Below are 15026 nucleotides of genomic sequence, written 5' to 3' on the forward strand. Positions count from 1 at the left end.
CACAGACCAGGCAAGGAGGGCATTAATCAGAGAGGCAACAAAGAGACCAAAGATAACCCTGAAGGAGCTGCAAAGCTCCACAGCGGAGATTGGAGTATCTGTCCATAGGACCACTTTAAGCCGTACACTCCACAGAGCTGGGATTTACGGAAGAGTGGCCAGAAAAAAAGCTATTGCTTAAAGAAGAAAATAAGCAAACACATTTTGTGTTCGCCAAAAGGCATGTGGGAGACTCCCCAAATATATGGAGGAAAGTACTCTGGTCAGATGAGACAAAAATGTAGCTTTTTGGCAATCAAGGAAAACACTATGTCTGGTGCAAACCCAACACCTCTCATCACCCCGAGATTACCATCCCCACAGTGAAGCATGGTGGTGGCAGAATCATGCTGTGGGATGTTTTTCATCAGCAGGGACTGGGAAACTGATCAGAATTGAAGGAATGATGGACGGCGCTAAATACTGGGAAATTCTTGAGGGAAACCTGTTTCAGTCTTCAAGAGATTTGAGACTGGGACGGAAGTTCACCTTCTAGTAGGACATTGACCCTAAGCATACTGCTAAAGCAACACTCGAGTGGTTTAAGGGGACATACGGAAATGTCTTGGAATGGCCTAGTCAAAGCCCAGACCTCAATCCAGTTGAGAATCTTTGGTATGACTTAAAGATTGCTGTACACCAGCGGAACCCATCCAACTTGAAGGAGCTGGAGCAGTTTGGCCTTGAACAATGGGCAAAAATCCCAGTGTCTAGATGTGCCAAGCTTATAGAGACATACCCCAAGAGACGTGCAGCTGTAATTGCTGCAAAAGGTGGCTCTACAAAGTACTAACTTTGGGGGGGTGAAACGTTTTCAGTTTTTTTGTCTTATTTCTTGATTGTTTCACAATAAAAAAAAATATTTTGCATCTTGAAACTGGTAGGCATGTTGTGTAAATCAAATGATACAACCCCCCCAAAATATATTTTAATTCCCGGTTGTAAGGCAACAAAATAGGAAAAATGCCAAGGGGGGTAAATACTTTCGCAAGCCCCTCTATGAGCAAAAATTTCAACAAATATATTTTTGCTTTAGCATTGTGGGCTATTGTGTGTAGATTGATGAGAGAAAACAACTATTTAGTACATTTTAGAACAACATTTGGAAAAAGTTAAGGGGTCTGAATACTTTCCGAATTCACTGTATATACAATACCATTCAAAAGTTTGGACACACCTACTCATTCAAAGGTTTTTCTTTATTTGTACTATTTCCTACATTGTATAATATTAGTGAAGACATCAAAACTATAAAATAACACATGGAATCATGTAGTAAACAAAAAAGTGTTAATGCCAAGTCACACTCTTGGCATTCTCTCAACCAGCTTCATGAGGAATGCTTTTCCAACAGTCTTGAAGGAGTTCCCACATATGCTGAGCACTTGTTGGCTGCTTTTTCTTCCCTCTGCAGTCCAAACCATCTCAATTGGGTTGAGGTCTGCGATTGTGGAGGCCAGGTCATCTGATGCAACACTCCATCACTCTCCTTGGTCAAATAGCCCTTACACATCTTGGAGGTGTGTTGGGTCATTGTACTGTTGAAAATGACAGTCTTACTAAGCACAAATGATAGTCCCACTAAGCGCAAACCAGATGGGATGGCATATCGCTGCAGAATGCTGTGGTAGCCATGCTGGTTAACTGTGCCTTGAATTCTAAATAAATCACTGACAGTGTCACCAGCAAAGCACCATCACACCTCCTCCTCCTCCATTCTTCACGATTGGAACCACAAATGCGTAGATCATCCATTCACCTACTCTGCATCTAACAAAGACACGGAGGTGGGAATCAAAATCTCAAATTTGCATTTCCATAGGTCTAATGTCCATTGCTCATGTTTCTTGGCCCAATCAAGTCTCTTCTTCTTATTGGTGTCCTTTAGTAATGATTTCTTTGTAGAAATTCGACCATGAAGGCCTGATTCACACAATCTCCTCTGAACAGTTGATGTTGAGATGTGTCTGTTACTTGAACTATGTGAAGCATTTATTTGGGCTGCAATCTGAGGTGCAGTTTTTTAAATTAACTTATCTTTTGCAGCAGAGGTAACTCTGGGTCTTCCTTTCCTGTGGCGATCCTCATGAGAGCCAGTTTCATCATAGGGCTTGATGGTTTTTGAGACTGCATTTGAAGAATTTGAAGAAACTTTCAAAGTTCTTGAAATTTTCCGCATTGACTGACCTTCATGTCTTAAAGTAACGATGAACAAGAACAGCGCAAACAAGCAAAGGGAAATGACTTAATATGGACTTTGTATTTTACCAAATAGGGCTATCTTCTGTATACCACCCCTACCTTGTCACAAGACAACTGATTGGCTCAAATGCAATAAGAAGGAAAGAAATTCCACAAATGTACTTTTAACAAGGCCCACCTGTTAATTGAAATACATTCCAGGTGACTACCCCATGAAGCTGGTTGAGAGAATGCCAAGAGTGTGCAAAGCTGTCATCAAGGCAAGGGGTGGCTATTTTGAAGAATATTAAATATAAAATATATTTTTATTTGTTTAACACTCTTTTGGTTACATGATTCCACATGTGTTATTCATGTCTTTTTTTTGTTCTCTTCACTATTATTCTACAATGTAGAAAATAGTAAAAATAAAGAAAAACCTTTGAATGAGTAGGTGTGTCCAAATGTTTCGCTGGTACTGTGTATATATATATATATATATATATATATATATATATATATATATATATATGTGTGTGTATATATATATATATATATATATATATATATATATATATAAATACAGGTAACGAGTGGAGGACAGAGGAGCCTCTTAAAGAAGAAGCTGTAGGTCTGTGAGAGCCAGAAATCTTGCTTGTTTGTAGATGACCAACTGCTTATTTTCCACCATAATTTGCAAATAAATTAATACAAAATCTTACAATGTGATTTTCTAGATTTTTTTCTCTCATTTTGTCTGTCATAGTTTAATTTAGTCAGCCACCAAGTGTGCAAGTTCTCCCACTTAAAAAGATGAGAGAGGCCTGTAATTTTCATCATAGGTACACTTCAACTATGACAGACAAAATGAGAAAAAGAAATCCAGAAAATCACATTGTAGGATGTTTAATGAATTTATTTGCAAATTATGGTGGAAAATAAGTATTTGGTCACCTACAAACAAGCAAGATTTCTGGCTCTCACAGACCTGTAACTTCTTCTTTAAGAGGGTCCTCTGTCCTCCACTCGTTACCTGTATTAATGGCTCCTGTTTGAACTTGTTATCAGTATAAAAGACACCTGTCCACAATCTCAAACAGTCACACTCCAAACTCCACTATGGCCAAGACCAAAGAGCTGTCAAAGGACACTAGAAACAAAATTGTAGACCTGCACCAGGCTGGGAAGACTGAATCTGCAATAGGTAAGCAGCTTGGTTTGAAGAAATCAACTGTGGGAGCAATTATTAGGAAATGGAAGAAATACAAGATCACTGATAATCTCCCTCGATCTGGGGCTCCACGCAAGATCTCACCCCGTGGGGTCAAAATAATCACAAGAACGGTGAGCAAAAATCCCAGAACCACACGAGGGGACCTAGTGAATGACCTGCAGAGAGCTGGGACCAAAGTAACAAAGCCTACCATCAGTAACACACTACTCCGCCAGGGACTCAAATCCTGCAGTGCCAGACGTGTCCCCCTGCTTAAGCCAGTACATGTCCAGGCCCGTCTGAAGTTTGCTAGAGAGCATTTGGATGATCCAGAAGAAGATTGGGAGAATGTCATATGGTCAGATGAAACCAAAATATAACTTTTTGGTAAAAACTCAACTCGTCGTGTTTGGAGGACAAAGAATGCTGAGTTGCATCCAAAGAACACCATACCTACTGTGAAGCATGGGGGTGGAAACATCATGCTTTGGGGCTGTTTTTCTGCAAAGGGACCAGGACGACTGATCCGTGTAAAGGAAAGAATGAATGGGGCCATGTATCGTGAGATTTTGAGTGAAAACCTCCTTCCATCAGCAAGGGCATTGAAGATGAAACGTGGCTGGGTCTTTCAGCATGACAATGATCCCAAACACACTGCCCGGGCAACGAAGGAGTGGCTTCGTAAGAAGCATTTCAAGGTCCTGGAGTGGCCTAGCCAGTCTTCAGATCTCAACCCCATAGAAAATCTTTGGAGGGAGTTGAAAGTCCGTGTTGCCCAGCAACAGCCCCAAAACATCACTGCTCTAGAGGATATCTGCATGGAGGAATGGGCCAAAATACCAGTAACAGTGTGTGAAAACCTTGTGAAGACTTACAGAAAATGTTTGACCTCTGTCATTGCCAACAAAGGGTACATAACAAAGTATTGAGATAAACTTTTGTTATTGACCAAATACTTATTTTCCACCATAATTTTCAAATAAATTCATTAAAAATCCTACAATGTGATTTTCTGGATTTTTTTTCTCATTTTGTCTGTCATAGTTGAAGTGTACCTATGATGAAGTGTACCTAAAATTACAGGCCTCTCTCATCTTTTTAAGTGGGAGAACTTGCACAATTCGTGGCTGACTAAATACTTTTTGGCCCCACTGTATATATATACATTGCTCAAAAAAATAAAGGGAACACTTAAACAACACAATGTAACTCCATGTCAATCACACTTCTGTGAAATCAAACTGTCCACTTAGGAAGCAGCACTGATTGACAATAAATTTCACATGCTGTTGTGCAAATGGAATAGACAAAAGGTGGAAATTATAGGCAATTAGCAAGACACCCCCAATAAAGGAGTGGTTCTGCAGGTGGTGACCACTTCTCAGTTCCTATGCTTCCTGGCTGATGTTTTGGTCACTTTTGAATGCTGGCGGTGCTTTCACTCTAGTGGTAGCATCAGACGGAGTCCACAACCCACACAAGTGGCTCAGGTAGTGCAGCTCATCCAGGATGGCACATCAATGTGAGCTGTGGCAAGAAGGTTTGCTGTGTCTGTCAGCGTAGTGTCCAGAGCATGGAGGCGCTACCAGGAGACAGGCCAGTACATCAGGAGACATGGAGGAGGCCGTAGGAGGGCAACAACCCAGCAGCAGGACCACTACCTCCACCTTTGTGCAAGGAGGAGCAGGAGGAGCACTGCCAGAGCCCTGCAAAATGACCTCCAGCAGGCCGCAAACATGCATGTGTCTGCTCAAACGGTCAGAAACATACTCCATGAGGGTGGTATGAGGGCCCGACGTCCACAGGTGGGGGTTGTGCTTACAGCCCAACACTGTGCAGGACGTTTGGCATTTGCCAGAGAACACCAAGATTGGCAAATTCTCCACTGGCGCCCTGTGCTCTTCACAGATGAAAGCAGGTTCACACTGAGCACATGTGACAGACGTGACAGAGTCTGGAGACGCCGTGGAAAACGTTCTGCTGCCTGCAACATCCTCCAGCATGACCGGTTTGGCGGTGGGTCAGTCATGGTGTGGGGTGGCATTTCTTTGGGGGGCCGCACAACCCTCCATGTGCTCGCCAGAGGTAGCCTGACTGCCATTAGGTACCGAGATGAGATCCTCAGACCCCTTGTGAGACCATATGCTGGTGCGGTTGGCCCTGGGTTCCTCCTAATGCAAGACAATGCTAGACCTCATGTGGCTGGAGTGTGTCAGCAGTTCCTGCAAGAGGAAGGCATTGATGCTATAGACTGGCCCGCCCGTTCCACAGACCTGAATCCAATTGAGCACATCTGGGACATCATATCTCGCTCCATCCACCAATGCAGTTGCACCACAGACTGTCCAGGAGTTGGCGGATGCTTTAGTCCAGGTCTGGGAGGAGATCCCTCAGGAGACCATCCGCCACCTCATCAGGAGCATGCCCAGGCGTTGTAGGGAGGTCATACAGGCACGTGGAGGCCACACACACTACTGAGCCTCATTTTGACTTGTTTTAAGGACATTACATCAAAGTTGGATCAGCCTGTAGTGTGGTTTTCCACTTTAATTTTGAGTGTGACTCCAAATCCAGACCTCCGTGGGTTTATACATTTGATTTCCATTGATAACTTTTGTGTGATTTTGTTGTCAGCACATTCAACTATGTAAAGAAAAAAGTATTTAATAAGAATATTTCATTAATTCAGATCTAGGATGTGTTATTTTAGTGTTCCCTTTAGTTTTTTTGAGCAGTGTATATAATATGTATAATATATATATATATATATATATATATATATATATATATATATATATATATATATAGGACAAAACACACATCATGACAAGAGAGACAACAAAACACTACATAAAGAGAGACCTAAGACAACATCATAGCAAGGCAGCAACACATGACAAGACAGCATAGTAGCAACACAACATGGTAGCAGCACAAAACATTGTGCAAACATTATTGGGCACAGACAACAGTACAAAGGGCAAGAAGGTAGGGACAACAACACATCACGCAAAGCAGCCACAGCTGTCAGTAAGAGTGTCCATGATTGAGTCTTTGAATGAAGAGAATGAGGTAAAACTGTCCAGTTTGAGTGTTTGTTGCAGCTCATTCCAGTCGCTAGCTGCAGCGAACTGAAAAGACAAGAAACCCAGGGATGCGTGTGCTTTGGGGACCTATAAAACCTCTACAGGATCGGTGGGTATGTGGAGGATGAGGGCTGCAGTAGATATCTCAGATAGGGGGGAGTGAGGCCTAATGCCACCACCTGTAATAACATCTGCTAAATATGTGAATGCGACATATACCATTTTATTTGATTTATTTGGCTATTTTTTAAATGATTTTATCTTTGAATCGTGTAAAAAAATGTATATCCTTTTAAAGATTTCTGTGGAGAGAAACATTTGAGTATAAACACGTTTTTTCCTATAGTTGTGAAAAATAAAAACGTATCGTAACTTCTTAATAGATATTTGAATATGCTCCTCCAGTTCTTGCACATCAACGCCTTCCTTTAAAAACGTGACACGCATAGGTTCTGTGACAGGTCACGTGATGGTAGAGGAGCAACGGGACCAGCCGGAAGGAGGGGTGAGCCGATGTTTAACCCGATTGAACGACTAGTCTATCTAGCTAGCATTCCTCCTTGCCCCTACGCTCAGTTAGAAAGAGGGAGAGAGAGATTTAAAAACGAGGGTCGCAAATTAGAATTCAGAGACGGATTGGATTTGGATGATCAAGGCAACTCGGCTATTAACGGGACAGAAGGACTCGAAAAATGGCCACATATACACCGCTGAACCCGAAAGAACTGGCGAGGCGTGTTTGAACGCGACGGAATCTTTTTGTTTCGGTGTGATTTGCAAACCAAACGAGTTTTGGGAATAACCGAGGCCCTATATCCTCGGTGGATTCTTTATTTTTCTTTTTTTTTGATGAGGAGCGCAAGATTGATGACCGCTACCTTTAACAAGGCCAGAATAGCGACATCCCCTTTAAATTAAGATTAGACTGGTGCATTTATATGTAATAATATGTAAAACCGTGGTAGTCGTAAATATTGTAAGGTAGTCTTATTTGTTTGTGCAGCGACAGAAAATGGTGAAATGACTTCTCAGAATTAAAACGATTTCATTAAGCTTACGAAGTCAGTGGAGTGTAATGGTTTTAGCTGAACGTGAGCTGATAATAGTTATGATCCGTCCCTGATAAACCAAAGGAATGAAGCCAGGACACATCTTTGGGCCTGGATACGTTTTGATCGGTCTGTGTGTATGATCCGACGGCTCGCCACAGAAGCCAACATTCCAGTGGATTCTAAAAACCCTGGCCTTTGTTTTGTGCTTGTGAACTGAAGTCGGTTAAACCATAAACTATGCAGTAAATCGCCTTCTAACGAAGAATTGTTGGACCTTTTTTTAATAATTAAGTCTTTATTAGGCCCAAGTAGCCGAGAAGCGTATTTGGTGAGAAAAGTCTAGGCCTTGTGTACAGATATGCGAGTGTTGCCTGTGGAAGCTTTATAGCTGACGACGTTACACATCAAACAAATAGGCTGTAGTTATGTCGCTATTGTGACGATCAAAGTCCGTCGCAACGTGGTGCAATGTTTATTGAAGGGCTAAGGACACTTGTCACATGTATCTGATTTGCAATCCTTGTATTTTTGTTTCATCCTTGTACCAAAAAGATGTCACGAGCGTAATCGTATTAATTGTGAACGTACCCAAAATAGTCGGTGTATTATTGGAAGAGGATAAAATAACAATTAATGTGCCCTTTAGAACATCGCCGTTGTATCAACCTTGGGCAAGCTTCATCGATTTACAGATTGCTTTATTCAGGGTGACGGTATAGGAATCATTTCGACAACGCAATCTTTTACTGATCTTCATTTCTGGACCTCAATCGATTGAGAAACAAACATAAGCGGACGAGGAAGTCAAGGCTAGCTTGTCAAGCTAAAGTGAAGGGCTACGCAGACGGAGAGGAAAAGGTGAGCGTCCGCCTTTCATCAGCTGTATAGAAATAAATTCGGCTCGGCGGTGATGTAACCGTACAAACGACCCTAATTTAGACCGATTCAATTTAATGTCTGAACCGTGTTGCTTGGTAGATCTCTGTGCCTTTATTGCTATCATACCGTAGCTGGAAATACGAACCATTTTTAGTTGCGAGAACTAGGCCTAGGCTATACTACGCACAAAGTGAACCATTCGTCAGCCGTTACAGTAGCCGGTTATTGCCTAACCGTGTGATTTCAGAGAAACGAAGGCCTTGCTAACCCTTTACGGTAATTTGCATAACGTCAGCCCGGACCGTGTGTCGTAATCACCGGGGTGTTTTCATCGTTTCCCTGAGGCCTTTCCTGGTGGCTGTGGAATCTGCCTAGGTTTACCTGCTCTGCACAAACAGGATGTGCACTGCTGCCTGGATTTAAAGCAATAGTTGAGAGCTGAGGACATTCATTCACCAGTCGGTTGGACTAAACTGGTTGAAAGTGCTAGTGATAATAATTACACTTTTTATTGCTGAGTTTGTTGCACAATAGACAAATATCACTAAAGGACTAGTAACATACTGGACTTTCTGTATACAGAGTCATAGGTCTTCCCTCAGTCCTCAAGACATTTGATCTATAGTCAGGGGCTTAGTTCATGGCTACAAATCCATAGTCAATCCATAGGATTGTTTTTTTTTTTTCATGTGAGAAGGTCTTCATCGCGTGTCTGTCCGCCGCCCCAAAAATGGCCTCCAACATGGCGACCTCCGACCTGTCCGAGACATGGAGGAACTGTTTCGAAGAGGAGCTGATCTGCCCCATCTGCCTGCACGTCTTCTCCGAACCTATCCAGCTGCCCTGCAAGCACAACTTCTGCCGGGGCTGCATCTCCGAAGCCTGGGCTAAAGACTCCTCCCTGGTCCGCTGCCCTGAGTGCAACCATGCCTACAGTCAGAAGCCTGCTCTGGAGAAGAACCACAAGCTGTCCAATATCGTGGACAAGTTCAACGCTTTGTCTGTAGAGAAGGCCGCCTCGCCGGTGCTGCAGTGTATTCTGTGCCGCCGTGGCCCCCCACTCCCGGCTGTCAAGGTTTGCCTGCGCTGTAGCGCCCCCTGTTGCCAGAGCCATGTCCAGACACACCTGCAGCAGCCCTGCTCCGCCCTGGGACACCTGCTGGTGGAGGCTGAGGCAGTCAAGGCCTGGACGTGTCCTCAGCACGACGAGTACAGACTGTACCACTGTGAGGCAGAACAGACAGCCGTGTGTCAATACTGCTGCTTCACACGATGCCATCCCAGTCACGGACACGGAGTCACTGACGTGGAGCTACGCCGCAACGATATACGGGTAAGACTAAAATCTGTTTTTTTTACACACACTTCTTTGATTTAAGAACAAAGCGGCTCAAATTGGGGATAAGTGTGTGTGTCGGACTGTCAGTCCTCGGGTGTATGCATTTTTCCAATTGTGATCCAATCCAACCCCCATTCTCATCTGTTGAGAGTGACAAACAATGTGTTAGAGGGGTGGAACAATGAGTGGTCTAAGCCAGCCTTATCTCCCCAGCACAGGTGCATCCTCGCCTGGGACCGCCAGCCGGGAGAAGGGGGGGTTGTATGGAGGGGGAGGAATGAAGTGCAATTCTTCTGTGGTAGAAGAGGAGGAATGGTTGTTTATGGTTTCCTTTTTGTTTTCTTGTGATGCTCTTATTTGCTGGGTTCTAGAAAGGAAAGCTGTGGTTGGTTTAAAAATGACAAATTATCCCCTGGTTGGGGATATGAGGGGCTAGTCAGTCATACAGGCTTTTCTCCTGACTCATATTGGTGACTATTTCTGGCCTCTGACTCTGTTTTATGGCTCTGTTAATACTCTGTGTGCATTAGCTTGTTAGTAGCCTACTCTCTGTCTGTGTTTTTGTGTGTGTGTGTGGGGGCGGGGGGAGTCAACCACATTGGAATGGTTAGGAAGGTTCTTGTATAATGAACTACAGTGTGAATTCCTGTCCTCTGATTTTTCCCTGTGACTGACTACCATCTCCATTTTTTTTGTAATGAGTGACTCTGGGAGCCTGAAGTTAATGTACTGTGACAGTGTTACTGCTTAAGTGCATCTTGTGTTGGTGGCAGAGGGGGTAGAGATGCTCCCCATGACCTCTCCACCATGGTCCCCAGCTCCACCCCACCTCCTCAGGGCATGACTGACCTACCTCCCCATATCACTCTTTTCCACTGGGGGTCCTGGTGGAAAATATGTTAGATATGCCATTTCTATCCATCAGTCACCCCCCAGTACCCCTTAAAGGTACTGAACATCCCCCATCATCCCTGCCCCAGGATTCTGCTCTGAGCCTGAATCTATCAGCATTCAGGTAACAGACCACTACTACCGTGGGCATGCAGTGAGATAGTATAAGAGCAGTGTCCTGCCCTACTTATAATCTTTGCCCCCAGGAAGTGTAATTGTGGCGTGGCACTCTGGTTTGGCCAATCTGGGCATGTGTGTTGTAGCCGTGCCAACACCAGCCCAGAATAACTAGTGTTTTGACAACAGTACCACGAGTGGGCCTAGTGAATGTGGTGTTCTGAGAAAGGAGGAGAGAAGAGTATCTCTCTCGCTCATTCACCAGAAATAGCGCTTGGTTGCCATGACAGCTCCCTCCCTCAGATAAACTGTTTGTTAGATGGAGACTAAATTGGCTGCCTCAGCCACCTAGAGGCCTGATGGCGTTTCTCTTCTCATATGATTTTATTTGTTCAGGTATGTATGAGGAGTTATCGAACCCAACTATTAATGACATTACCATTTCTCTCTCTCAGCAAAATCTATTGCGGCAGCAGGAGAGGGTGGAGGAGAGAGTTCAGGACATCGATGAGCAGCTCTGTAAACTCGACTCTGACAAGTGTGTGGTGGAGGTATGTCTGATTTCTCTCACAAACACTCTTTCTCTCCCACACCCCAGCCAGTGAGCACAGGCTGCACACACCCATGCACATGCATGTATACTGTGTGTGTGTGTATAACGGTGTGTGTTCTCTCCTACAGGATAGAGTGTGTGAGCTAAAAGAGGAGGTGCGTGTGCAGTACCAGCGGATGCAGCACTTCTTGGAAGAAGACCTGTCCCGAACACTGGAGGTTCTAGAGCGGGCGCGTTCTAGGTTCTGCCAGGAGAACGCGGGCCAGGTTTTAGCTCTGGGAGAACAGAGACACGAGGCCCAGAAGCTGCTCAGCTCGGTCCACACGGCCTTCGGCAAGGCTGAGGAGCTGGGCTTCATGAAGAATACTAAACCTGTCAAGATCCTCATGGAGAGGTGAGAGATGGCTTATTGCACACATTACAACTGTAGTCATGTTACAATTGTCATGATACACATTACTATTTTATTTATTTAGAACAGAATTCCAAACTCCTTATATCTTTTTATGACAGGATCAGACATGTAACAGGGAGACCGAACCGGAACTATATTTTTAATGGAGCGCTAATATACCAGGCTTGTTGCATACATATTTGTGTGTTGCAGGTCTCAAGCGTGCGTGGGAAGTGCGCTCCCTCCCTACAAGGTGGGCAGTCTCAACTCTAAGCTGTTCCTGTCAGAACTCTCCAAGAGGGAGAAGAGCCTACGGAAAACACTGGAAGGTAGGATCAAGAGAATCATCTTTACAGAATCTTCACACCTGTATCTGATTGTTTGTGTTGGTAGATCAAGGGAATTCATATTTAGCTTTGTAAGTCTGATCCCCCTCTTTCTCTACCTCTCCCCCCTCCAGCCCCCCTAGCCCCTCCCTCCTCGTTCCTCCAGTCCGTCCAGGCGTATCCCAGCGGCCTTGGCTCCGGGGCAGAGAAACGCAAACACTCCTCTGCGTTCCCAGAAAGCAACGGAAGCACTGGGAAAACGTCTGCTTCCGGGTTCAAGGACTCCTCATCCAAGCAGCCCTACCTAGGCCCAAACTCTGCCCCCGGGGAGGGCCAGTCCTCCAATCAGCAGCCTCTGGTTCCCTGTGGCTCCTCCCACATGAATGAAAATGGCGGAACAGGAAGTGGAAGTGGCTCTCTAACAAATCACCATTCAGGGTCTGTGTTCGGTCCCTCCCACTTCCCCCCTGCTGGCGGTAGCTCCTCCCATACTTCTCAGCAGGCAGTGCTCCCCCAGTATGGCGGGCGTAAGATCCTGGTGTGTACCATGGATAATTGCTACTGCTCTGGGGTACCCTCTGTGTCGGGCCACCGCGGCCACCCTCCCTACCCACGTTCAGGCTCCTTTCCCTGGGTAAGCACCCAGGACTACCCCCCTCCCCCTGGCCTGGCCTCTGGAGCGCCAGCCATGCAAGGGCTGGCTGTCAGAGACTGGATAGATGCACAGCAGACGCACAGACACACAGACTTCTATGGCCTGTATGGGCAGCCCTCCACCAAGCACTATGTCACCAGTTAACACGCATACATTTATCTATACACACACATACTTCTACAGGCAAACAGCTCTCTACTAAGCACTACGCTACTAGTTAAATAAACACATGTCTACGTATGTAGACAAACACAGAACCTACATACATACAGGTACACACAGACATTCACTTCTACATGTTATACGGACAGTCCTCTGCTAAGCACCATGTTACGACTCGTATAGATGCACTTACAAGCACTCTCGGGGGCAGGGTTGACATGTATTCGTTTTCTCTGTCAGACACACAGTGTACTGTATGATGATATACGTGTCTTTGTGCAAAAACTGTTGACGCTGAAGCACTTCGGCTCAACTGAAATGTTTTCGCGACATCTCCTTCCCCGTTGTAGTGAGATCGATAGCCTTATGTTATAATTATTTTCCATGTTTATTGAACATGGTCTGATAACTGTAAAGAGAACAATGGTTTATTACTGTTACAGCTCTGGTTTTGTGTCTCCTTGCTGAGTTCAGGGATGTACTGTGCAGCTTGAACACACTCGCTCTTCCAAGTTCTCTTCTGTGTGTGGACTGGGACCCCCTCCCATGCACTTTGGGGGGGGGGGGGGGGTGTTGGGATTTCTCTCTGTGTAGAAGTTGCTCTGAAGACAGGTCTAGGATTAGCTACCCTCCCTGTAGACCCAGGTCCAAGATCAGCTGACCTGTCCCAACCTTAAACATCAGTGGGTCAAATGGCAGAACCTGTCCCTAGATCAGGGTTTTGGGGCAACTGTAAACTTACTTCATTATGGACCTTCTTTATTCCCATTTATCCAAATCCCATCAGAGGGGATCCGACCCCCTTCCTTTGTGCTGCCAGGCTTCCCATCGGATTGAATTCTTCCATCTGAGAGAGCTCCTTTTTTTTGTTTTATTGATATTCGGATCATGACATGAGTGATTCCCATATGGCATATGAGTAATCATACCATATGAGCAGGTATCATGTTTGTCTTGAAGACAATTGGACTCGTAGACAGGATGGTGGCTCGGCGAGCAACTACATGGCCTGGACTGTACTGGACAGACCAAACAAATCAACTCAAGCATCTGGGAGTGTGACGGTGACTATGCGTTAATAATGTACTTCCTGCAGGGTGACGTCACTTCCTTTTAACAAGCACACGCTCTCGGCTTCCTGTTTGCAGCTGTAAGCATGCGGGGAAGAGTTTTATAAAGCACTCTGGAATAAAAATAAAAAATAAAAAAAAACAAGAAGTGAAAAATAAAAAAGATGAGTGGAAGTAATGGTTGAGGTTTTTTTTTCATGAACTTTTTCTATGAGAAACTGGACTGTTTGACTTAAGCATTGGTTTAAAAAAATGCTGGAAAGGAACTGTTACAAGAACAGTCAACCAATAGAAGAAAAAAATGGGAAACTTTTTTTTTTGTAAATATTTTGAAATGAAAAATAAAGGACGTCAATTGGAGGGTTCCAAATAAATCAAGGCATTTAAGATACTTCCCTCCATTTCTTGATCATAACTCAAGTCTCTTCTTCTTTTCTCTTGTCAGCCTTTATTTTCAGATCTGTGAAGTAAATAGTTTTACTTACTGATACTGAACTACACTTCTACGTGAATGTGGATGCTACCATGATAGCGGATAATCCTGGCTGAACCATGAGGAGTGAGAAAGCTAGACGCACAAATATCATACCCCCAAGACATAACCTCCCACCATTACAATAACAGGTGGTGAGCATTTTGTTTTTGGGGGGGTAATGATATTTGTGTGTCTAACTTTCTCACTCATTATTCACGGTTCATTCAGGATTAACCATCATGGTAGCATCCACATTTATGTAGCAGTGTTTAAACATATTCTTATTTACATTAAGTGACCCCTACATGATTTACCGTTCTTTTCTTTTGAGCACTAAATAATCAAACACCCGAAACACACAGCAAATTCATCCAACAAATGTGCAGTCACAAGCTTGATAATTGTAGTCATTGTGTGCTATGAATATGGGACCAAATACTTAACTTTTCACTACTTTAATACACGTGAATTTGTCCCAATACTTTTGCTCCCCCAAAATGGGGGTGAATATGTACTGACAGTGATGTAATTTCTAAAAGGTTCACCCAATATGCATGAAAATACACTCATTAAAGCTGACAGTCTGCACTTTAA

General features: G+C 44.2%; 1 protein-coding gene across 2 annotated transcripts; it reads left to right on the forward strand.

Annotated features, from left to right (window-relative positions):
- The first annotated feature begins 6434 nt into the window (after positions 1-6434).
- Positions 6435-15026, forward strand: LOC115113007 (E3 ubiquitin-protein ligase TRIM8-like). 2 transcript variants are annotated; one of them, XM_029640177.2, is made up of 6 exons: positions 6435-6628; positions 9148-9783; positions 11253-11348; positions 11479-11744; positions 11958-12073; positions 12205-15026. In XM_029640177.2, exons 2-6 carry the CDS (start codon positions 9181-9183, stop codon positions 12867-12869), a joined length of 1746 nt encoding a protein of 581 aa, XP_029496037.1. In that variant the 5' UTR covers positions 6435-6628; positions 9148-9180; the 3' UTR covers positions 12870-15026. The 2 variants fall into 2 exon arrangements, with proteins under 2 accessions (XP_029496037.1, XP_029496035.1); XM_029640175.2 differs by lacking the exon at positions 6435-6628 and adding an exon at positions 6648-7024.

Source organism: Oncorhynchus nerka, linkage group LG28, assembly GCF_034236695.1.
Source record: "Oncorhynchus nerka isolate Pitt River linkage group LG28, Oner_Uvic_2.0, whole genome shotgun sequence".
In the NCBI taxonomy this organism is placed as follows: Eukaryota; Metazoa; Chordata; class Actinopteri; order Salmoniformes; family Salmonidae; genus Oncorhynchus; species Oncorhynchus nerka.

Excerpts from the sequence above, each read along its gene's own strand:
- LOC115113007 (XM_029640175.2), top strand. The coding sequence starts at position 6,989 with ATGGTAGAGGAGCAACGGGACCAGCCGGAAGGAGGG. Across the intron at positions 9,784-11,252 it reads TACGCCGCAACGATATACGG|CAAAATCTATTGCGGCAGCA; the intron begins GTAAGACTAAAA and ends TCTCTCTCTCAG. Across the intron at positions 12,074-12,204 it reads CCTACGGAAAACACTGGAAG|CCCCCCTAGCCCCTCCCTCC; the intron begins GTAGGATCAAGA and ends TCCCCCCTCCAG.